General features: G+C 45.1%; 1 protein-coding gene across 1 annotated transcript in view; it reads right to left on the bottom strand.

Moving 5' to 3' along the window:
* The window catches only part of LOC308676566 (septin-7-like), a 213,133-nt gene that overhangs the window by 121,583 nt on the left and 65,919 nt on the right, over nt 1-25,631 (bottom strand). The window contains exons 4-6 of the mRNA XM_081342443.1: nt 24,348-24,448; nt 12,977-13,111; nt 11,614-11,731 (exon numbers count right to left, since the gene is read on the bottom strand). Of these exons, the coding sequence (XP_081198569.1) occupies nt 11,614-11,731; nt 12,977-13,111; nt 24,348-24,448 (354 nt within the window). The remainder of the gene's footprint in view (nt 1-11,613; nt 11,732-12,976; nt 13,112-24,347; nt 24,449-25,631) is intronic.

Genomic DNA, 25,631 nt, shown 5'->3' with positions numbered 1-25,631 from the left:
GGGCCTTCAACACTGTATTAAGACAATATCTTGTACCGACGTAGTTCACCAACAATCCAATTGGTATCTCCCATCTAAACTGGAGCTGCCTTTTCTTTAATTCTTCTGCCAAAAAAGCAAACTCTTTCCTTTTCCTTAAAATTCTTGGAGGAATTTCTTTCAAAATCAAAACCTCTTGACCAGCCACTTTAAATCTGTTATTGTAAAAAGCTTGAACAATCACATTTCTAATTGATCTCTTTGTGAAATAAACTACCACATCTCTTGGTAATTTTCTTTGCCTGGCAATCCAGGAGTTGACACGAAATATTTTATCTATGTCCACCATAATATCTTCAGCTTGACACCCCAAAATCGGTTCCAAAGCTTCTGCAAAAATCTCCTTCAAATTTTCCTTTGAATCCTCTTTCAAACCTCTTATCCTCAGGGCAAACTCCATGTCTCTGTATTGCATCATTACCACATCGTCATCAATCTTATCCATTTTATTCTCTGTTTCAGACATTTTAGCCTCCAATCTCAGATTATTTTGATTTACTTCTTCCACACGTTCATCCAAACGCTCAATACAAGCTGCCAGCCCCTGAAATGCCAATAAAATGTCCTCTCATATTTCCTTATTTTTCTCATCAATAAGCTCTGCCATTTGCTTAGATATTTGCTCAGATTGACTTTTTAAAGCATCTTGTAAAGCATCTTGTAGATCTTTTAATGTCAATGCAGGTGTAGGTGCTGCGGGGGGTGACATCAAAGTCTGTAGTACAGATTGTTGCTGAGTTGGTGATGCGCCCGCACTTCTCAAAGTAGAAACTCTGGGTGGTTTAGAAGCCATTTTAACACCCAATTAACTTTCGTTTCTCACTTTCACTTTGCCACCCAAATTGCAACTTTATTACTTCCCAGTCAAATATCCAAACCTTTTCGAGCCTCCACTTTAAGACCTCCCCCTAACAAAGCACCTGGACCCCTCGTATTAGCAGGTCAGACCCATTATGAAGTGAAACGTATTCTTGACTCTAGAATCTTTAAGGGAAAATTGCAGTACCTAGTACAATGGAAGGGATACCCATTGTCTGAACCCATTTGGATGAAATTTAGCAATGTGAAAGCTGACAGACCTATCAAAAAGTTTTATGAGAAACACCCCAACAAACCAAAAGCCAGCTCCTAACTTGTGTTTGTTTACATTACAGGATCTGTTCTTTTTGTAAGGGGGGCCGGATGTCAATGCTGCAAACAATGACATAGTTTTGCATTGACAATATAAGAGACAGCCTGTTACTTTAATTGCTTCGCTTTGGGGGGAAACGTCAACCGGATGTTGACAGAATGGGAAGTGAAACTTCATATGTAAAACTAATTGGATAATGTGATTTATGACATGTAGATAAGAGCAGGGATTGTGTTTGTTACGATGGGTTTTGGGGGAGGAGATTTCAGATTCTGGGATCCCTCCATGAGTGCCGATGTTTCGTTTCATTATTAAGACTTTTTAGATTTGCATTGTATTTGAACTGCATTTGGGGCCCTGATTGGATCTCCATCGCTTTTCAGCAGAATTTCAACTGCTCAGAGCTGCTGGGAAGTGCTACATTCTGTGAGTTTTGGAAGGGCTGCACCAGCGGAGTGGCTAGGGCCCTGATTGGTTTGCATTGTATTTGAACTGCATTTGGGGCCCTGATTGGATCTCCATCGCTTTTCAGCAGAATTTCAACTGCTCAGAGCTGCTGGGAAGTGCTACATTCTGTGAGTTTTGGAAGGGCTGCACCAGCGGAGTGGCTAGGGCCCTGATTGGTTTGCATTGTATTTGAACTGCATTTGGGGCCCTGATTGGATCTCCATCGCTTTTCAGCAGAATTTCAACTGCTCAGAGCTGCTGGGAAGTGCTACATTCTGTGAGTTTTGGAAGGGCTGCACCAGGGGAGTGGCTAGGGCCCTGATTCATTTGCATTGTATTTGAACTGCATTTGGGGCCCTGATTGGATCTCCATCGCTTTTCAGCAGAATTTCAACTGCTCAGAGCTGCTGGGAAGTGCTACATTCTATAAGTTTTGGAAAGGCTGCACCAAAAAAGTAGCGGCCCGCGTGCCTAATGGCGTGCAAATTATATAACTAAAAATCAAAAACAGCAGCAGTACATTCAGGGCAAGTGCATATGAGATTCGTTGTATCGCAGCATGTCTGGCTTAGTTCAGTGCAACACTTGTTTTGCAGCTGTCTTTCGCAGTACCATTTTCAAACTTGGAAACTGTCCTATCTGTAAACAAATCACTAGTCTACAAGGACAGATTATTTATCTAGGGTCTGTAATCTGTGCTCTTCAGGCAGAAATTAGGTGTCCAGTTCAGCCCTTCTACCCTGTTGAGCCTCCGTGCTATCAGCCCCCTCTACTACAAAGATCCTGCAGGAGAAGGGCAGTGTGGACAACCGTGGGATCTGGCAGGGTGAGAGCTGTGAACCATAAACACAAAGCTTTCACTGTGTCCCTGCATAACAGATACAGTGCCCTTGCTGACCTTAATAGGGACATTAAGGAAACAGGTCAAGGTAGTTGTGATGATAACTCAAATAAGCAGGGGACCATGGTCTAAGATGAAGAACTTGGTTTTGACAGGGAGAAGTGCGAATCAGGTATTACACATCAGTCATGCAAGAACAGAAAGGCATCCAAAAAGAGAAGCCACCTTCTGGTTGGTGATTCAATTATAAGGGATGTAAATTTAGGAAAGGACACAGAGGTTTTGAAAGAGGTCAGATGTCTTCCAGGTGCTACTGCCAGTAGGGACAAGAAGCGTATTTCTAAAATAATCAAGAATGCCAGCAAGGACTGTGATGTGGAGGCTATTGTACATCTTGGCACTAACGATCTGTCCCAAAAAGATGTACTCTCTGTGCAGAATGATTTCCAGAGCTTGGGGCAGGAACTTAGCAGAATAGGCTGTAGGCTTACTTTTTCAGAGGTTTTACCAGTGTATAAGGAGCAAAATGGAAAAGGCCAGCGTATAGCAGAATTTAATATGTGGCTAAAGGAGTGGTGTAAAGGATAAGGCTTTGGTTATATTAGTCATGATGTTTGTAGCTGGTCCAATGAAAAAATGTATAAAAGAGATGGTCTGCATCCATCCAAGAAAGGGACTGAGTTACTTGGCAATAAAATCACAGCTTTTCTGGAGGAAAATTTAAACTAAACAATGGGGACAGTGAGTTAATTGATACAGAACATCACTGTCCCCGGCAATCTAAGAAAATAGGGGAAGCCAGGCACCACACAAGTTATGCAGCAAGTAAACACAGGGTCAGTCATAAAGGACTCAAATGTCTATACACTAATGCACAGAGTATGAACAGTAAGCAGGGTGAACTAGAAATTCAGGTAAATGAGGGCGGATATGATATTGTTGACATTACGGAAACGTGGTGGGACAAAACCTACAAATGGAACACACAGCTAGAGGGATTTAAACTATTTAAAAGAAACAGACTAAACAAAAGAGGAGGTGGAGTTGCTCTATATATAAGAAATAACTTTATCTCTACAGAAATAGAGCACAACAATGACGAAAACTGTAAACTAGAATGCATTTGGGTCAATATAAAAGGGGGAAAAATGACATTGCCATAGGTGTATACTATAGGCCGCCCAACCAAGCAGAGGAAATAGATGAACTTTTTGCTAGTCAGCTAACTAAGGTATGTAAGAAGCACATCACAATAGTAATGGGGGACTTTAATTACCCTGATATCAACTGGGAGACAAACTCTGCACCAAGTGGAAGATCAAACAGATTCCTGACAAACCTAGCAGACATCTTTCTCTCCCAAAAAGTAGAGAAGGGAACTAGGGGATTAGCCATATTGGATTTAATTCTCACAAACAGAGATGAAATGATAGAAAATGTCGAAGCCACAGGAACCTTGGGGGGAAGTGATCATGCAATATTGCAATTCAACATTCTGGAAGCACAAGCAATAGAACACAGCCAAACTAGAGTCTTGGACTTTAAAAGAGCTAATTTCAATAAACTTAGAGAGACCATGGGAAGAATTCCATGGATGAGAATCCTCAAGGGGAAAACAACTCAAGAAGCTTGGGAAATTTTGAAAAGTGAGATAATAAAGGCCCAGTCTAGTACAATACCAACAAAGAAGAAAAATAACAGCTCTCAAAAGAAACCAGCATGGCTGCATAAAGAACTCTGATAAATTGAAAGATAAAAAGAGCCTTGGTGGAGCAGTGGGCTAATGCCTCCTTAAGTAACACTGGCTGCCTGCAATTAGTGCAGGTTCGAGTCCCACCAGGCTCAAGGTTGACTCAGCCTTCCATCCTTCCGAGGTAGGTAAAATGAGGACCCAGATTGTTGGGGGCAATAAGCTGACTTTGTAAAAATGCCGCTGGGGGGGGCGAAAGCCCTAATAAGCAGGCATAAGCAGGCGCTTGTGACCTCCCAATTGGACTACTGCAACGCTCTCTACATGGGGCTGCCCTTGAGGACCACTCGGAGGCGTCAACTGGTGCAGAATGCAGCTGTGCGGGTTGTGATGGGGGTTTCCCGATACTCCCATGTAACATCTCTACTCCGCGAACTGCATTGGCTTCCGGTTGCCCTCCGGGTGAGATTCAAGGTGCTGGTGATGAACTATAAAGCCCTAAATGGCTTGGGTCCGGGATATTTGAGGGAACACCTGCTGCCGGCATCAAGCTCCCTTCGTCCTGTGCGTTCCCACAGGGAAGGTCTCCTCAGGGTACCGCCGGTAAAAGATTGCCGGCGGACAATAACCAGGGGGAGGGCCTTCTCTGTGGGTGCGCCGGCCCTTTGGAACCAGCTGCCTGTAGATCTTAGGACTGCCCCTGACCTTCGCTCATTCCGCCGGGACCTGAAGACCTGGCTCTTCGAGCTTTCTGGCCTAGACTGAGAGTATTAACTGGGGTTTTAATTGTATTTTTAATTGTAATTGGCTTATATTTCAAGGTTAGTGTAATTATTTTAATTGTTTTTAATTTTTGTAACTTGTTGCATTGTTTTAAAAAACCTTGTGAACCGCCCTGAGTCCTACGGGAGAAGGGCGGTATATAAGTTTAATAAAATAAATAAATAAATAAATAAATAAATAAATAAATAAATATACATAGAATGAAGGCTATTGCTAAGCACATTGATTTGTGCTTCTTAGACTGTAAGCCGCCCTGAGTCTTCAGAGAAGGGCGGGATATAAATAGGATAAAAAAAAAAGACAAGTATAAGAATTGGAAAGAGGGGCACATAACTAAGTCAGAATATCAGCAAATAGCCCGTGCCTGCAAAGATGAAGTGAGGAAAGCTAAGGCTCAAAGTGAACTAAGGCTTGCGACCAAAGTCAAAAATAACAAAAATTGCTTCTTTCAACATATTTATTTATTTATTTCGTTTTATATACCGCCCTATTCCCGAAGGACTCAGGGTGGTTTACAGGGCAAAATATAAAAGACAATATAAAAGTTGAAATAGAAATAGAATTAAAATAAAGCCTCCGACTGGTCCTCAAGGGCAGCCCCATGTAGAGAGCATTGCAGGAGTCTAACCGGGAGGTCACGAGCACATGAGTGACTGTGCGTAGGGCATCTCGGTCCAGATAGGGCCGCAACTGGCGCACCAGGCGAACCTGGGCGAAGGCCCCCCTGGTCACGGCTCGTATATGATCTTCCAAACTGAGCTGTGAATCCAGGAGGATGCCCAAGTTGCGAGCCCTATCAACGGGGGGTAACACCTCACCCCCCATAGTCAGTGATGGACAAAGCTGGTTCTCCCAAGATGCCGGTATGCACAGCCACTCAGTCTTGGCGGGATTGGGTCGAAGCCTGTTTCTCCCCATCCAAACCTGGACCGCCTCTAGGCAACGGGACATCACGTTGAGGGCATCACTGGGTTGGTTCGGGGTGGAAAGAAAGAGCTGGGTATCATCAGCATACTGATGATACCCCACCCCGAAACCATGAATGAGCTCACCCAGCGGCTTCATGTAGATGTTGAACAAGAGGGGACAGAGGATCGACCCGAGGAACTCCACAAACGAGAGGCCTCAGGGCAGATCTCTGCCCTCCCGTCAACACCAACTGCGAGCGGCCCAGGAGGTAGGAGGAGAACCACTGTAAAACAGTGCCCCCCACTCCCAACCCCCTGAGACGCCGCAGCAAGATACCATGGTCGATGGTATCAAAAGCCGCTGAGAGATCTAACAGGACTAGGACAGAGGAACAACCCCTGTCCCGAGCCCGCCAGAGAACATTCATCAGCACGACCAATGCCATCTCTGTGCTGTACCCTGGCCTAAAGCCCGATTAACAAGAAAAAAGTTAAGGAAATGATTGGTCCATTAGTGGGGGAAAGTGGCAAGAAGGTGACAAGCAATAGGGAGAAAGCAGAACTATTTAACTCATTGTTTGCATCTGTCTTTACACAAAGGGAAAAAACAGTCCAACCTACCCAAACCAGTGCCATAAAAAACAGAATAGAAACGCAAGTTAAGATAGACAAAAAAAATGGTAACTGAACACCTGTCCAGCCTAGACGAGTTCAAATCACCAGGACCAGATGGATTACACCCCAAAGTTCTCAAGGAACTGGCAGACGTGATCTCGGAACCACTGAACTATATTTTTCAAAGATCCTGGAGCACTGGGGAACTACCAGAGGACTGGAAGAGAGCTGATGTAGTTCCCATCTTCAAAAAAGGGGAAAAAATAGATCCGGGAAACTACAGACCTATCAGCCTGACCTCAATACCTGGGAAGATTCTGGAAAAGATAATCAAACAACAAATCAGCGAACACCTTGATGCAAACAAAGTCATCACTAAAAGTCAACATGGGTTTGTCAAAAACAGACCATGCCAGACAAATCTTATTACATTCTTTGACCAAGTGACAAAATTAGTGGACCAGAGGAATGCTGTAGATATAATTTACTTGGACTTCAGTAAGGCATTTGATAAAGTAGATCACAACCTACTAGTTGATAAGATAGAAAAATGTGGGTTAGATAGCATCACCACCAGATGGATTCGTAGCTGGCTGACACGCCGTACTCAGCGTGTGGTCCTCAATGGAACTGCATCTACATGGAGGGAAGTGTGTAGTGGGGTGCCCCAGGGCTCAGTTCTGGGCCCAGTGCTCTTCAATATCTTCATTAACGATTTGGATGAGGGGATAGATGGGGAACTCATCAAATTTGCAGACGACACCAAGCTGGCAGGAATAGCCAATACTCCAGAAGATAGGCTTAAGATACAGAAGGATCTGGACAGACTCGAACACTGGGCGCTATCTAACAAAATGAAATTCAATGGTGAAAAAAGTAAGGTTCTACATTTAGGCAGGAAAAATCAAATGCACAGGTATAGTATAGGTGGTACCTTGCTCAATAGTAGTAACTGTGAGAGGGATCTCGGAGTCCTAGTAGACAATCACTTCCAATATGAGCCAGCAGTGTGCTGCAGCTGCCAAAAAAGCCAACACAGTGCTAGGCTGCATTAACAGAGGGATAGAATCAAGATCAAGTGAAGTACTAATACCACTTTACAATGCTTTGGTAAGGCCACACCTGGAATACTGCATCCAGTTTTGGTCACCACGATGTAAAAAAGATGTCGAGACTCTAGAAAGGGTACAGAGAAGAGCAACAAAGATGATTGGGGGACTGGAGGCTAAAACATATAGGGAACGGTTGCTGGAATTGGGTATGTGTAGTTTAACGAAGAGAAGGGTGAGCGGTGACATGATAGCAGTGTTCCAATATCTCAGGGGCTGCCACAAAGAAGAGGGAGTCAAGCTATTCTCCAAACCACCTGAAAGCACAACAAGAAGCAATGGATGGAAACTAGTCAAGGAGAGAAGCAACCTAGAACTAAGGAGAAACTTCCTGACAGTTAGAACAATTAACCAGTGGAACAATGCCTGCATTTTGTTTGAACTGTCTCATTTATCGGAACCATGACAAATAGGCTTATCAAGGGTTAATAATCTTGAAGAGTCAGTGTTAATTTCAGTTAAAGAGTAACTTGTCTCTAAATATGAATTCCAAGGGAACAGCAATAGGAGACAAATATATCTCCATCTGCTCCTTGTGACCACCCTGCAAGCATCTGTTCAACCTCTCTAGAAAACATGCTGGATTAAGATGGGCTTTGGCTGCATCTGACAGGGTTGTTCTTATGTATGTTCTTATGAAACTAAGGAAAGATTTATACCTATTCAGAAATATTAGTATTAATATTCAATATTAGAAAATTACCTGTTTTTATGTATTTATTTGGTCAATGACCAGTAACATAAAATAATAAGGGAAATAAAAGACAACAATTACAATAGGATTGACAGGGAGAATTAGGTGCAATTATATATTGGCAACTATAAAATAAAATCAAATATGGTATATTCTGAACATCTCTATTACAATAATAACATAACAATCTGATATAATAAAACTATGCACTACAATGTCTTCTAAAAATTATTAAAAATAATAACTAAGCAAAGTGTTGATAAAAATAAAAGTCTTTAGTTCTTTAACCCATTTTGCCTTATCTTTACAGCAGCACAAAATTTGGCTACTGCACGAGTGGTGGCTAGATTTGAGTCCTAGAGAAGATGGTTCAAATAGAAATTATCTGTTCTCCCTAGAAATCTAGTAGAGGGAGGATGTACATTGATCTGACCTGAACTCTCAATAAGACATGTGAGATGTCTTCAACTTCCCCACTGCCACATGTACACATTTGCTGTGTTTTATCATACCTGCCCTGCAGGAGTGCTGAGGGGAGGATATTAAATCTGGCTCTAAAATGTTCTTCTACTCTCAGGAAAGGTCAGGTCTTTCAAGATATATATTTATATTTATATTTACTAAATTTTTATACCGCCCTTCTCCCGAAGGACTCAGGGCGGTGTACAGGGCAATAAATATCAAAATACAAAATACAAGAGTTAAAAAAGATTAAATAATTATGCCCAATAGTTAAAAACTATGTTAAAACCCAAACCCAACCCCCAAACCCATCAGACCAGGCTGGCTTGTTCAAATAAATAGGTTTTTAGATCGCGTCGGAAGGAGCGAAGGTCGGGGGCCATCCAGAGCTCAACTGGCAAGCGGTTCCACAGGTCTGGCGTGCCCACAGAGAACACCCTCCCCCTGGGGGCCACCAGTCGACATTCTCTGATCGGAGGCACCTTGAGGAGGCCCTCTCTGTGGGAGCGCACTGGACGGAGGGAGGTTGACGCCGGCAGCAGGTGCTGCCATAGGTAATCCGGAACCATGCCATGTAGGGCTTTATAGGTCATCACCAGATACCTTAGTGGTTCCCACACACCCCATTTAATATGATCTATGCTGTGGAAAGGTATCCTATTAACTTCTAGCTGAAACTTCATTTCTCTTATTCCATGGATAACCACTTGCTTAGCTTGATCATATCCTAGGGCAGGGGTGTCAAACTGCCGGCCCGTGGGCTGGATGCGTCATCCGGAAGCCACGCCCACCCCACTGCCAGCAATGGCAAAACCGTCCGGATACATTGTGCGATGTCACGTGATGTCATGAGTTTGACATATCTAGGGAGATTAAGAACAATGGGAAAACCCATAGAAGGTCATCTTTTGCTCTATCACCTGTTTCCAGAGAGGGAAGTTATCTATCAGGACTAAAGGGGTCAAGTCCATTGGGAAGAACTGAATCTTCAACCAGTAAGTTATCTTCATCTTCCAAGCCCTAACCTGAATTTGAGGCATTCCTTTTTGAATTCTCAACTGGGCATTTGATGTCCTGTTAGGTGCAGCTAAAATTAATCGCAGGAATTTTCTTTGTACGGTTTCCAGAGACTCTTTTTTTAAAAAAAAAAAATCCTGTTTGTGTCCTGTAAAGAATTTGTGTCAGTGTTCTGGCCTCAAAAGGTTTTAAGGCTGCGGGGACTTAATTGTCCTCCACCTGTATAAAAACAGTTTGATGGCATTTGATGACCTAAGGGCTGATTGAATTGTGTGGTCCAGATGTGCCTCCCAAGTACCTTCCGTATGGAAGACCACCCCAAGGTATTTAAATAAATTGACCTTTTCTAGGTTATGCCCTTCTACTCTCCAGGAGTATTGAATAGCTCTTTTAGCAAAAACTAGAATTTTCAATTTATAGAAATTGAGGACCAGATTTTGTCTGCAGTACTTTAATATTGCTGCAATAGCTCTCTTCAATCCAATTGGTATTTGTAAGATAACAGTGGCATAGTCTGCATAAAGAAGTATCAGGATTCTGCATTGTGCTATGTTTGGAGGATGAAACTCTGAGATATACAAAAATCAATCAAGGAATTAATGTAGAGATTGAAAAGGAAAGGGGCCAGAATACATTCTTGGTGTACTCCTTTTTGTATGCTTACTGAGCCAAATAAAGTCCCTTGGGGATTACACCTCACTTTTAAGGTGGAGTTGGAATACAATTTTTGTATGAGATAGAGAAGTCATGTATCAATAGTGGTACTTTTTAATTTTTCCCAGAGGACACTTTTGGATATTGAGTCAAAGGCTTGTTTAAAGTTGAGGAAGGCCACAAAAAGAGATTTCTTTTTATATGTATATTTTTGTACAAGGTGATAAAGCTCTAATATATGGTAATTGTTGATCTCCCTTCCCTGAATCCAGCCTATTCGTCTTTCATTATGCCCTCTGTGATTATTCAGTCTTGAAGTTTGTAATTTAGGTGCTAAGCGTATAACTAATGACACTCAATAGACTAATGTGCCTATAGTTACATGGGTCATTTTTATTGCCCTTTTTATAGATTGGTACAATAATTGCCATTCCCTAATCTCTTGTCATATAACCTGTCTGCTCTATAAATATGAAGAGAGATGCTAATAGGGGTACCCACCAGCTGCAGTTCTTTTTAATTATTTCTGGTAGAACACAATCAGCACTGGGAGCCTTATTAACCTTAAGGGATTCAATCAACCAGGATACCTCTTGTGATGTAACTGAAGTCCAATAAGGGGTTTGGTCCAGATTAATCTGGTTCTCATTCATTTCATAGGCAGGGTCCATATACAATCCTCTAAAGTATTCTTCCCGGGCATGAGTTGGTACTTGGTTAGTTGGGGGAGGGAGTGACTTTCCCAGTCCTCTAGTAATATGTCAACACAGGGATCTGTCTTTCATCCTGATTGAATTAACTTGTGCCAGGAGTCCTTCAATGTTCCACTTTTCTTTTAAAGGGGCCTTATATCGGGCCTTTAAACATTTTAGGTAGTGAATCTGATCCTCAGATTTTACTTTTTCTGTGCTGTTTATTATATGCCCTCTTTAACTGTACACAAAGCATTTTTATTCTTTTTAACCTGATTTCTGGAGTTAGGCTGCATTCCATTAAAGGGAACTGTTTTCAGATTGTCAGTTAAGGTTTTAATCCCATCTAGATATGATCCATGAGGTCTGCTTTCTAGGTCATGTGCATGAATTTCTATAAAGTTTCTGGGGCTAGCATCCAATTAGTGACTTAAATTGCATTTTTCTCAGAACATTAAATTCTCACCTGGGTATTATAATTATCGAGCCCTGGTGGGTAGATTGAGTTTGAGTTTGAGGTAGAAGTTTACCTGCTTTTTAAACTGTTGGCATTCTTCAGGTGTGAGTGTATCAGCCTTGGCAATAAGTGGAATTATATTCACTTTTTCATGCAGGCGTTTCATAAACTCAATATCCAAAGGCTTAAGCCTAAAATAAATAAAAATTTAAAATGTTATTTTGCAAATTTGGCTTCCAAACAAATGCAGCCAAAATGTGAGCCATATACCATACTAAAAGTAAAATAATCTCTTCTGAACATAATCATTACAAAAATGTATACAATGAAACCTCTACATTAAAAAGCTGTGTGTGCTTCTGAAAATGGTTCAGAGGAACTATTTCAAAACTCGCACAAAGTACCTTACTTAAAGTATATTTTTCAAGCTTGCAGCTCTATTTAACAGCTATGCTTGTTAGAGAAAAGGAAACCAAGTCACTTTCCAAACATTATTCCTATTATCCTCTTAGACTTAGGACAATATTTAATATTGATTTCAAAAACAATGGGCTATGTAAGAAATTACTGGTATCACAAATTCTTGTTCTGAATAATACAGGCAGTCCTCGAGTTACGACTGGTTGCTTGGCGACCAAAGTTATGACAGATACTGAAAAAGGGACTTACGACCCTGATTTGAAGTACCGATATCTGTCTCCCCTCCCCCCGGTGAAGTAAGTGCATTTGGGTGCTTGGCAGCCAGTCTGAATTCATGGCTACTTGTAGTGCCCCATGTAACCACGATTTATAACATTTTTGCAAGAAACTGGCATTTACTTCCAGTTTCTGGCAAAACCTGAGCCATAGCAAAAATGTGTTCGCTTAACAACTGCTGCAAAGAAGGTAAAATTGGGCGTGGTCAGGTGGTGACCCACTTTACCATCATGACTTACAACCAAAATTGTGGGCTAAATTACTGTTGTAAGTTGAGAACTACCTGTATGTAGTAATCAGAACAATTAAAAGAAAAATTATCTTGCAATTATGCATTTTTAAGATCAAGCATTAGAATGCTGAAATATCTAAAACTCTGAAATACAGTATATTTGCTTTTACAACTTGCTTTTCAAAATATTTAGTTTAAATACAGCCAAGAATAAATTACTTATTTATTATCCTTTATTGTGATACTGTAAACAAAACATGCAAAACTGTACTCTCTATTCAATAAGAAAAATCCAGAGAACAAAGACATTAATAGCATACAATCCCAATCTTGCTCTTCTGGATTTTGTACAAAACACTTTTGCTAATATTAGAGAAGGAAAATTATTTAAATTAGAATTTAATTCCTTACAATTCCTATGATCAGACATATCTAACAGTGTATTTTAAATGCTTTTGACTGGAGAAATTGTAAAGTAGGAGCAAAAGCATTTATTTTTAATACTGACCCATGTCCTGAAGGAGCAATGAAATACAAGCAACACTGGACCCTGTTATCTGGCATCTGACGTCTGTTGACACGTGATTCTGCATTGAGATAGTCTTCAAATTTACTGTCAATGTAATCAATAACTGGCTGCCAGCTATAATGTACAAACACATTTTTTAAAAAGCAGATTAACTTGGAACATTTACTGTAACAGTGCAAGCTGCACACCATAATATTAAATATGACATATAAGTATCACCGATACAATTTTCATAAGCAAATTTGGTTAGGTTGCTATAAGAGAAAAGGCATGTCCATTCTTATAGATGAAACAAGGGCAACAAGCAGAAGAATGTACAGTAGTAAAACGAGGAGTCATAAAAATGGTGTGAAGGGACCCAAACATACTTCCCAAAGCTATTTTGTAAATAGTCTTAATTAAAGTTCATATATTAATGTCAACTATCTACAATAATTAACAGACTGAATATTTGTTCACTACATTAGTATTAAAATAAAACTTTTATAATAACCAAAGACATATTCTTGACATCAGGAAAATTCTGATGTAGCGCAGTAGACTACTGTGGACCCTCTTCTCCTGCAGGGGCCCCTCTGCCTTCCTTACCATGCCCATGGGTAGAACCAGAGGTGGATTGGGGGAAGGGGGAAGGTTGTATGGGATAAGAACCTCTGGCAGCTGGTGGAAGCAGCAGAGGAGGGGGTCCTTGGATGGGAGTGTGTGTGTGTTCACTCCTCCTGAAAGTCAGTCAGTGGAGGAACTGATGAGTGAATGGTGAATGATCCCTCTGAGAGTCAGTCAGTGGAGGAACTGATGAGCGAATGGTGAATGATCCCTCTGTCTATGGGTGGTTGCTGGGTACCCCACTGGCACTGAGAGCTGGTAAAGCTATAGTGCCTTGGGGTAGTTGGCTTCTCTTCCCAAGGATGTTTGGTGAGGACAGTAGGTGGCTTCCAGGTCTGGGAACAGGGCGTGGCCTGGGTCATGGGGATGTGGCTATTGTCTGGGGGAAAGAGGCAGGTCAGAGTATCATGGTGGTGACAGCCATGGGCAGACATTGTGGGACACAAGGAGAAGGATGTTCTCAGGGACTGAAGAACTGTTGTATTATAATGGTTCTATGTTCTACAGTAAAGTAAACTAAAGCAAAGTTCTACATTTAGGCAGGAAAAATCAAATGCACAGGTATAGTATAGGTGGTACCTTGCTCGATAGTAGTAACTGTAAGAGAGATCTCGGAGTCCTAGTGGACAATCACTTAAATATGAGCCAGCAGTGTGCTGCAGCTGCCAAAAAAGCCAACACAGTGCTAGGCTGCATTAACAGAGGGATAGAATCAAGATCACGTGAAGTACTAATACCACTTTACAATGCCTTGGTAAGGCCACACCTGGAATACTGCATCCAGTTTTGGTCACCAAGATGTAAAAAAGATGTCGAGACTCTAGAAAGAGTACAGAGAAGAGCAACAAAGATGATTGGGGGACTGGAGGCTAAAACATATAGGGAACGGTTGCTGGAATTGGGTATGTGTAGTTTATTGGGTATGTGTAGCAACGGATGGAAACTAGTCAAGGAGAGAAGCAACCTAGAACTAAGGAGAAACTTCCTGACAGTTAGAACAATTAACCAGTGGAACAACCTGCCTCCAGAAGTGGTGAATGCTCCAACACTGGAAGTTTTTAAGAAGAGACTGGACAGCCATTTGTCTGAAATGGTATATGGTTTCCTGCCTTAGCAGGGGGTTGGACTAGATGACCTCCAAGGTCCCTTCCAACTTATTATTATTATTATTATTCTAGCTCTTTGATCTCAGCCCTAATGCCTAGTTGGTGGACCTTCAGTGGCCCCAGCCTCCAGTTGCTGCTACTGAATGCCAGGTTGAACTGTAATAATGTTCCTGCAATCTGTGATTTGATTGTGGATGAGAGGGGCGACTTGGCATGTATTACTGAGACCTGGCTTGGCCCTGAAGGTGTGAGGTGGGATTCTCTTTCTGAAATTTGCCCAGCTGGGGTTTGGGTGTGGCATCAGTACAGACTCCAGAGCAGGGGTGGGGTGTGGAAATTGTTTTCAGGGAATCCCTTATGGCTTTCAGGGGTCCTGCTCCACAGGTCCCTGGTTGTGAGACCCTGTTTCTTAAGTTGGACTCTAGGGATCAGTTGGGATTGTTGCTGCTGTACCAACCTCTCTGCTATGTAGGAACATCCCTGCCTGAGCTCCCTAATGCCATTTCTGGCTTGCTGGTGGAGTTCCGCAAACTTATGGTTCTGGGGGACTTTAATCTTCCTTTCCTGGGAATGGGGCATGAGGTAGCGTGGGAGTTCATGGGTACCATGACAACCATGGGCCTATCCCAGGTCATCCAAAGCCTGACCTGGGACAGTCACAACTCTAGATTTGGTGTTCCTGTTGGAGCAGTGGCAAAGTGATCTAAAATTGGGGAAGCTTTTGATGTCTCCTTTGTCATGGACTGATCACTCCCTAATTTCCATGGGATTTGCTAGTGCCACTACCCAGTGCAGGGAGGTTGGACCTATTAAGATTGGTCCACCCCTAGTGACTTGATGGATCCAGAGCAGTTTCAGAGGGAGCCGGGGGTTGTCTCTGTTGGTCTGCTGTATAGTCCATGCCTTGGTTGCCACCTGGAATCAGGGAGCAGCCAAGGCCTTGGATCAGAGTGCACCCATGTGACCTCTCCCCTCTTGAGAATCCTGGCACTCTCTGTGGTTTACAGAGAAACTGAGGGGGATGAAATGGGAGAAGAGATTTTGAATTATTTTTTTTGAATTTTATTGAATTTATATACCGCCCTTTCCTGTAGGACTCAGGGCGGTTTACAGGGTACTTAAAACATCGATACAAAAATTAAAAACAATTTTAAAAGATTAAATTAAATCCCTGAAAAAATATGAAAAACCCCAATTAAAACTCTCAGCCTGGGCCGGAAAGCTTGAAGAGCCAGGTCTTCAGGTCCCGGCGAAATGAACGAAGGTCGGGGGCAGTCCTAAGCTCCACAGGCAGCTGGTTCCAAAGGGCAGGCGCACCCACAGAGAAGGCCCTATCCCTGGGTGTTATCCACCGGCAATCTTTTACCGGCGGCACCCTGAGAAGGCCCTCCCTGTGGGAGCGCACAGGACGAAGGGAACTTGATGCCAGCAGCAGGTGTTCCCTCAGATATCCCGGACCCAAGCCATTTAGGGCTTTATAGGTCATCACCAGCACCTTGAATCTCACTCGGAGGGCAACCGGAAGCCAATGCAGCTCGCGGAGTAGAGGTGTTACATGGGAGTATCAGGAAACCCCCATCACAACTCGCGCGGCTGCATTCTGCACTAGTTGAAGCCTCCGAGTGGTCCTCAAGGGCAGCCCCATGTAGAGAGCGTTGCAGTAGTCTAAACGGGAGGTCACGAGCGCATGAGTGACTGTGCGTAGGGCATCTCGGTCCAGGTAGGGTCGCAACTGGCGCACCAGGCGAACCTGGGAAAAAGCCCCCCTGGTCACGGCTCCTATGTGATCTTGAAAACTGAGCCGTGAATCCAGGAGGACGCCCAAGTTGCGAGCCCTATCAACGGGGGGTAACACCTCACCCCCCGTGGTTAAAGATGGAATAGTCTGGTTAACCTGAGATGCCGGCACGTACAGCCACTCAGTCTTCTCAGGGTTGAGCTGAAACCTGTTCCTCCGCATCCAGACCCGGACCACCTCCAGGCAACGGGACATCACGGCGAGGGCATCACTGGGTTGGTTCGGGGTGGAGAAAAAAAGTTGGGTATCATCAGCATACTGATGATACCCCACCCCGAAACCACGAATGATCTCGCCCAGCGGCTTCATATAGATGTTGAACAGGAGGGGAGAGAGAACCGACCCTTCAGGAACTCCACAAACAAGAGGCCTCGGGGCGGATCTCTGCCCTCCCGTCAACACCGACTGTGAGCGGCCCAGGAGATAGGAGAACCACCGTAAAACAGTGCCTTCCACTCCCAACCCCCTGAGACGCCGCAGTAGGATACCATGGTCGATGGTATCAAAAGCTGCTGAGAGATCTAATAGGACTAGGACAGAGGAACAACCCCTGTCCCGAGCCCACCAGAGATCATTCACCAGCGCGACCAATGCCGTCTCCATGCTGTGCCCGGGCCTGAAACCCAACTGGTACAGGTCCAGATAATCAGTTTCCTCCAGGAACAGAGGAAGCTGATGTGCCACCACACTCTCAACAACCTTCGCCAAAAAGCGAAGGTTGGAGACCAGACGATAGTTATTTAAAACAGCCAGGTCCAGGGCAGGCTTCTTGAGGAGGGGTCTCACCACCCTCCTCAAGGCGGCGGGGAAGATACCCTCCTTCAAGGAAGCAGTTATTACTGCCTGGAACCAGCCTCGTGTCTCCTCCCGGGCCGCATAAACCAGCCAGGAGGGGCACGGGTCCAATAAACAGGTGGTGGAGCTCAGCCTCCCCATAATCCTGTCCACATCATCAGGGGAAACAGGATTGAACTCAGTCCAGATAACGTGCTCAAGACCGTCCAATTCCTCCACGTCAGACTCTGCACAGTCAGAGTCCAAACTGGCCCGGATCTGAGAGATTTTGTTCGTCAGATGATGACTAAACTCCTCGGCCCGACCCTGCAAGGGATCCTCCCTCACCTCCTGGTTAAGAAGGGAGCGAGTCACCCTAAACAGGGCAGCCGGGCGCTTATCTGCGGACGCGATGAGGGCAGCGAAGTAATTAGCCTTCACTGTCCTCATCGCCGCAAGATAAGACCTTATAAAGGTTCTTAACTGCAATCGGTCAGATTCGGATCGACTGGACCTCCAACCGCTCTCTAGACCCCGTCTCCGACGCTTCATCTCCTGGAGCTCCACAGAAAACCATGGAGCCCAGCGGGATCTGAGCCGGGTCAGGGGTCGCAAGGGTACAACACGGTCAAGTGCCTCATTGGCCGCCCTTTCCCAGGCATCCACCAAGGCATCGGCCGGGCTGTGAATGAGGGTGATGACCCAAGCGCCATCTGGAACCGTTCTGGATCCATTAGGCGCCTGGGGCGGAACCACCTGGTCGGTTCCGCAGCCCAGCGGCGGGGGGTGGCATAACGGAAGACCAGCCACAGGAGATGATGATTGGACCATCATAGGGGGACAATAGTTGGCGAACCCCCTCCCAGATCATCCAACCACTGTCCAGATAAACACCAGGTCGAGAGTGTGACCCCCCACATGAGTCGGGCCCTGAATTACCTGGGTCAGGTCCATGGCCATCATGGAAGCCATGAACTCCCGAGCTAACTCCGACGACCCTCCCAGGGAAGGCAGGTTGAAGTCACCCAGAACTATAAGCCTGGGGAACTCCACCGCCAACCTTGAGAGGGTGTCGAGCAGCTTGGGCAGGGCTGTTGCCACACAGCTGGGCACCAGGTATGTGAGCAACAAGCCCATCTGAACCCGAGGGCCACATCTCAGGAGGAGGGACTCACTCCTGCCTATCTGGACAATGGTGGTCTCCCGCGGACATAAAGTCTCCCGAATAACCACCGCCACCCCACCACCCCTACCCTGAGCCCGTGGCCGGTGTAGCACACAGAAACCTGGGGGGCATAACTCGGTCAGAGGGACCCCTCCCTCCGAGCCCAACCAGGTTTCCGTAATGCATGCCAGATCCGCGCATTCCTCCTCGATCAAATCACGAACAAGGGGAGCCTTATTAACAACGGATCTGGCATTAAAATACACCAGCCTAAGCTCAGGGACCTGATCACCCTCATCCCCGGGCAAAAGGGTGCTAACTGGCGAGGGTGCGATCCCAGATGTTGATGCGGCCCTCCGTGCAACCACCTGCTGCCATTCTCTATCGTTGTGGGGATTTGACACCCTACCCCAGTACACGCAGAGCCAGCAGCCTCCACCCCCAACCCCATCCCACCAGAACCCATAACGGGCCCAGACTGAATGCCGGTTGGTAATTCCCTCCCCTCCCTACTATTCCTCCCCCTCCCTAGCCCTTTAAAATAACCGGCTAAAAACATATCAGAGGCCTCTTAGTGCGTCTCCACCAGAGGCCCCTAGGTAAGCCCAACCACCTCTCGGGGTCCCAGCAATTGGACCCGTCATCAAGGGATATGGTAGACAAAGAGGCTGGTCATGTCCAGGAGGGAGAAACCCCCCTGAGGGCGTACAAGTCCGATCTGGAATATCGTAATCGAGCCATAAAGTGCAAATATCCATGTAAACCATTGTTCACAAATGGAAAGTCAGATGTTATAAGATGTTATAAGATGTTAAGTCCGGAACACATCTTCATCCACCAATCCGGCTCTGCTCTCACCTGAGCCGGTCTTTGAACATGGGTCAGAGTCACTATTAAGGCCTACCTTGTGACAGTAATGGCAGTCAAGCATCAATACTTCTCTGCCATTATTGCATCTGCAGACTGCCACCCTGCAAACCTGTTTTGGGTCGCATGGGCCCTCCTGGGTAAGGGGTGTGTGGAGATACTCTTACAGTGGCATGCAGAGGAATTTGCACAGTATCTGTCAAATAGTCACTTGGATTTGTTCCCAGTTGGACTCTGGCCTTGTTGCAGGACCAGAGGGGATGCCTGGAGTGATTGTCCAGTTATCAGTCTTGTCCAGTTATCTGGGAATGGTTTGAACCTGTTGGGCCCAAGGAAGTGGACAGCATCCTCAGGACTGTTAGCTCAGCCACCTACCCCTTAGATCCATGCCTCTCCTGGTTAGTTAAAGCAGCCTGGGGTGGGGTCACATTGAGTGGGTTCTGGCAGTGGTTAGTTTTTCTGAGTGCACTGTCTCTACCTCTTAAAGTGGCAGTGGTTTGCCCCCTTCTCAAGAAGCTATTGATGAATCCTCACTATACTGGACAATTTTCATCCAGTATTTCACCACCCTTTTGGGGGGAAGGTGGTAGAGAAGGCAGTTGCGCAATAGCGGATCTAGGATGACTCAAAGCGGCCAGGTTGACTTGGATGGGTGGGCGTGGCCAGGTGGATGCAGCTGGGTCAGTGCAGAACAAGTCACACCAGCTAACTGGAAATGGGGATGACTCGGCGCCCCACCAGCTCACCTCCCCAAACTCCCGGCAGCCAATTGCGCACGCACACACACACACACCATTCCAAGTTTGGGGACTTTTATTTGCATCCCTGCTGGGAAGCTGCCAATTGCGCCCGTGTGTTGTGATTCCTCGCCAGCCAGTGGATCCGGCAGCTGAGTCTGAGGACTCAGATGAGGAGGTGGTGCCTGGAGTGACATTAGAGTCAGAGAAAGGCTCTGAGGAGCTCCAAGACTTTCGGTTGGACGAGGAGCCTGGCTGTTCTGTACCAGCCTGCTACCGGCCCTGCAGAAAAGGCAACCCCTTTACAAACGGCAAGAGGCTGGAATTACGTCTGCCAAATTTATTACTACAAAAAACAAACAAGACACGAACCAAGATACAGGAGCTTTGAAACACTATCTGAGCGGTTGCTTTCAGCAAACCAGCCCTCCCCACACATTCCCTTTATAAAGAGTTCAGGGCGTGGCCTCTCTCTGCCTCCTTCCGAGAAGCCCCACAGCCTTCCTCTGTTTACTCCTACTTGACTGCCTCCTGCGTCGGGCGTCCTTGAACAGGGCCAGCTGTGGGTCATCTTCATCCACACTGTCAGGCTCACACAGCTGGGTCTCCCTGGTGACCAAGTGGGAGGGGCCTGCCTGAGGGCTATCATCAGCAAGATCTTCAACCCCCTCAGCAAGGTCTTCAACACCCCCCTCCTCCTCTGAGTCGTCCGACCCAACTGCCGAACCCACAGGCTGACCCTGAATCACAACACTGGCCCCTCTAATTGCGCTCAGGCTGAGACACAGCTGTGCTGGCAGCCTGAGTTGGACAGTGATGAAGAACAGCTGGGACAAATCCTGGATGCACGAATGCGCAGGCAGGAGAAGAAGGTGGGACAGAGGAATGCAATGGGGCAGCTCCAAAGGCAAAAGAGAAGGCATTAGGAAGTTGAATTATAAAAGGGAAGGTATAGGAGGCGCTGGTTGCCGAAGGCAACCGTTCCCGTCAAGGATCGAGTTTCTGTGGACTGTGTTTGTTTGCCTTGGACATTGACTCAGGTCTGTGAGAATAAAAGGGATTGGTTTTTCTTGCGGTTCTTGCCTGTTTCTTGGAAGAGGGGTTTCTCCTTGTGAGTACACAAGCTGGAGGCTCCGCTTTGAAGCACAGATTTTTAATTCTGCAATTAGGGACTTCATTGTTCATTTTTCCCTTTAGTGTTGCTTTTGCAGTGCCTCCCTTTGCAACCTTCCTCCGGACCAAACTTTAAGTGTCCTGTGATGGCTCTCAGCTACTCCCTTCTGCATCTTACTGCCAACTTGTGATGCCAGAATGAGGCAAGTCCCCAAGCTCAGTATGGTGTGTGTGTGTGTGTGTGTGTGTGCGCATGAAGCACAGCAAAGGAAAGGTCCTTCTCCCCAAGCCTGGGTGCAATTGGCAGCTTCCTAGCACGGATCCAGGTAAAAGTCCCCAAACTCAGAATGGTGTGTGTGTGTGTGTATGCACACTCATAAGCACATGCTTGGCTGTCAGCAGTTCAAGAGGGCAAGGAGCTGGTAGGATGCCAAATTGTCCCCACATCTAGTTAGACAGTGCAACTTGTTCTACGCCGACCTAGCCACACCCACCCATTGCGCCCACCCGGCTGCATCCACTTGGCTATGCCCACTCATCCCCGCCCACCTGGCTTTGCCGAGTCAGTAGCACCAAGTCAGCGGCACTGAGCCAGTTGTGCCCACTCTCCCAGTTGCACCAACCCAGCTGCGTCCATCCGTCCATGCCCACCCATCCATGTTGACCTGGCCACTGTGAGTTGTTCCATTCCGCACAACAGCTACAGAGGGTTTTGGAGGAAGCAGATTATCTGGAACCTTTTCAGTCATGATTCAGACCCAGGTATGAGACAGAAATGACACTGAACACACTTTTGGATGACTTCTGATATGGATGGGATGGGGATAGTGTGTCTATCCTTGTCCTGCTTGATCTCTCAGCAGTTTTCAATACCATCAACCATGGTATTCTAGGTCCAATTCAAGGTGCTGTTTATAACCTTTAAAGCCCTTCATGGCATGGGACTGGGTTAGGGCTTTTCAACCAGTGGTATGGGTACCACCTGTGGTACATTGGCACCTGGCAGGTGGTACGCAACCATCCTAGAAAAGTGGTAGCGGGGGAGGGGAATGAGCTAAACCGGTGGCAGCACCGCACAAGCCTGAGCGAGAGATGGCTGGAGCTACAGGGCTGTCAGAGCTCAGTGGAAGCACCAGGATCAACACCAGGCTCCAGCTGGAGCTCGGCACTGATCCTGGCGTTCCTGAGCTCAGAAGAAGTGCCAATCAGATGGAATGTTGCAGCATCTCCAGGGTCTTGTGATTTACATTCAGATGCTTGGCAACTGATTGATATTTATAACGGTCACAGTGTCCCAGGGTCATGTGAAGTGACCAAAACCTGCTGCAACCACCCAGCAGACCGGGGGCAGGAGGGAACCAAATCCCCCCCCCCACTGCCAATCCTGAACAGAAATGCTCACAACAATGAAAACCTTGGACAGGAGGAAGAGCACGGCTGGGCAGGCAGGCAGGTGTCTTGCTCAGCTGTGGCTTATGGGGCACTTTTTTCAGTGCCATTGTAACTTCAAACAGTCACTAAATGAACTGCTGTAAGTCGAGGACTACATGTACTTCATCACTTTTTTCCTTTCTTTTTTTTGGGGGGGGTCATAAAGGTTTTGACACCTTGCTAGGCAACTGGTGGTACTTGGATGTTGCCATACTGTATCCTAAAAGTGGTACAATGGGTGAAAATGTTGAAAAGCCCTGATCTGAGGGACTGTCTCTCCCCAGTTACATCAGCAGCCTGCCCCATCAGATCTCACAGAGAAGGCATGCTATGGGCATTTTTCTCCCTGAAATTAGATTGAATCCATTCCTTTTGATTTTTCATAAGGTCCTCAAGACCTGCTTATGCTACATGGCCTGGGGCTCCTAGGGGCCCGGAGACTAAAACATATAAGGAATGGTTACTGGAATTTTGTATGTCTAGTTTAATGAAGAGAAGGATGAGCGGTGACATGATAGCAGTGTTCCAATATCTCAGGGGCTACCACAAAGAAGAGGGAGTCAAGCTATTCTCCAACGCACCTCAAGGCAAGACAAGAAGCAATCGATGGAAACTAACCAAACAGAGAAGTTAGAACAATTAATCAGTGGAATAACCTGCCTCCAGAAGCTGTGAATGCTCCAACACGGGAAGTTTTTAAGAAGAGACTAGACAGCCATTTGTCTGAAATAGTATAGGGTTTCCTGCCTGAGCAGGGGGTTGGACTAGATGACCTCCAAGGTGCCTCCCAACTCTGTTATTCTAAGATATTCTTATCACCTGGCATCTTGGGGGGGTGAGGGGTGGAGCAGGCCAATAGGGAGTTAAAAACCTTACTAGGCAAATTGTGCCAGAAAATGCATTTATCATGGCCTCAGGTTGTTATTATCTGTCCTGATGACTTCATTGCTGAGGGAGCCATTTTTATCCTCCTTTCTCTCAGGGTTAATATTTTTGTTTTTATTCTATTTATTACTGTGATTGTGAAAATTTTCATCAATATTATTATTGGCTGTTTTGTTTATTGTTATTTGCCACCCAGAGTCCCCTTTGGAGGAGTTGGGCAGCTGTATAAATTTGATTAGGGACGCGGTGGCGCAGTGGGTTAGGACGCTGAGCTTGTCGATCAGAAGGTCGGCAGTTTGACGGGTTGAATCCCGAGTGTCGCGTAACAGAGTGAGCGCCTGTTACTCGTCCCAGCTTCTGCCAACCTAGCAGTTCGAAAGCACGTAAAAATGCAAGTAGAAAAATAGGGACCACCATGGTGGGAAGGTAACAGCACTCCGTGCGCCTTTGGCGTCTAGTCATGCCGGCCACATGACCACGGAGACGTCCTCGGACAAGTGCTGGCTCTTCGGCTTTGAAACGGAGATGAGCACCGGCCCCTAGAGTTGGAAACAACTAGCACGCATGTGCGGGGGAAACTTTACCTTTAACTTTTATAAATTTGATTAATAAATAATTTATCTCACAGTACCAATAGTAATAAGTCTTTTGACTTTTCTCCATAACTGAACAATATTTGTCTCAGAATTAATCACTGAGAAACTAAAATGTCTGATAACTGATTTTGGAAAATTATGTTTATTTCATTTCTGGCAAATAGTATAGTAGTAAAAGTGTCATGAAAAGAAAAAAAATCTGATTCTACTTTAAATACATGCAGGTGTTTCAAGATAATAGCCACTACTGAGTAATATTAGAATGTACCTACCAATTGCTATTATCCACTGCATCACCAAATCCTGGTGTATCAACTATTGTTAGTAGCAACTGAACACCACCTTCTTTAATTAGAACCTTAGACTGTTCTACCTGCAAATTAGAAAAAGAAAATAAATAGTGCATATACTTAACATATGAAAGTATTGCTTTGTTAAATAAACTCAAACATAATTAGGTTTTTTAAAAAGAAATATTACAGTAGTACAACTGCTTCTAAAAATGTTGCTCAAAAATATGGGCATAAATGAAGATTATTGGTTTGGATCCGAAACTGCTCTTCTATAAATGGAAGGATTATTTTGTTTCAAAGAAACAATTTTGATTCTGTGGGGAATCCCACTGCTGGAAGGAAAGAAGCATCAGCCAAAACCATCTTCCCAACCCTTCAGGAGAGGTTAGGTGTAAAATAGCATGCGTGAAGAAACAGAAGAAAAATGCCTTTTATTTTGCTAGAAAAAGAATTGTACATGTAGAGTTCTGGTGACATCAACTGCCTGGTATCCTTCTCTGGACTGATAGCTTCCAATGAAATCCCTTTGATGCTTTGTGAGCTCTTTGCAGACCATGGCTTTTGCTGCAAGAGGCAACTGAGTAAACAGCTGAACTTTATATGGGCTTGATCAGAGTCACTTTAATTGATGGCAGGTGTGTACCAACTAGTATTTACCATCAGTTTGAATGTGATTGGTTAATTCTGAACACAGCCACATCCCTACTTAGAAGAGGGTGTGCACACTTATGCAACCACATTATTGTTATATCCTTACAATATTCTTATATCCACTATATTCTAGGCATAAGTGTTGGAGAGGAAGAAAAAGCCATTATCTGGTGATGACATACAGAGGCTAAGTGGAGGTAAGAAAGGAAGATGAAGGGAAGATAGGGTGAAGGAGAAGGTGGGATGGCTGGATATCCTGAGCTTGAAGCCAAGGATTTCAGTGGTGATGGTAGCTATACCAAAGTAATAAAAGAATGGCACTAGTTGGTTGGATAAAATGTGCTTAAAATTAAACTACCCATTACTGAAAATGGTGTTGGTTTTAAATGCAGCAAATCCATTTGCAAATCCAATATTATAATTTACCACCTCTAAGACTATATGCTCTGAATATATTTAGTAAATATCTTCACACAGCAAACATATGGTGAATATTATCAATGTCTAAATTCATTATTTCAGATTTAACTTCAGGGAAGAGACTAGACCAGGGGTGGCGAACCTATGGCACATGTGCCACAGGTGGCACATGGAGCCGTCCCTGTGGGCACA

Source organism: Vipera berus, assembly GCF_964194415.1.
Source record: "Vipera berus genome assembly, chromosome: W".
NCBI classification, from domain to species: Eukaryota; Metazoa; Chordata; class Lepidosauria; order Squamata; family Viperidae; genus Vipera; species Vipera berus.
This window is presented reverse-complemented; position numbering and strand designations above follow the sequence as displayed.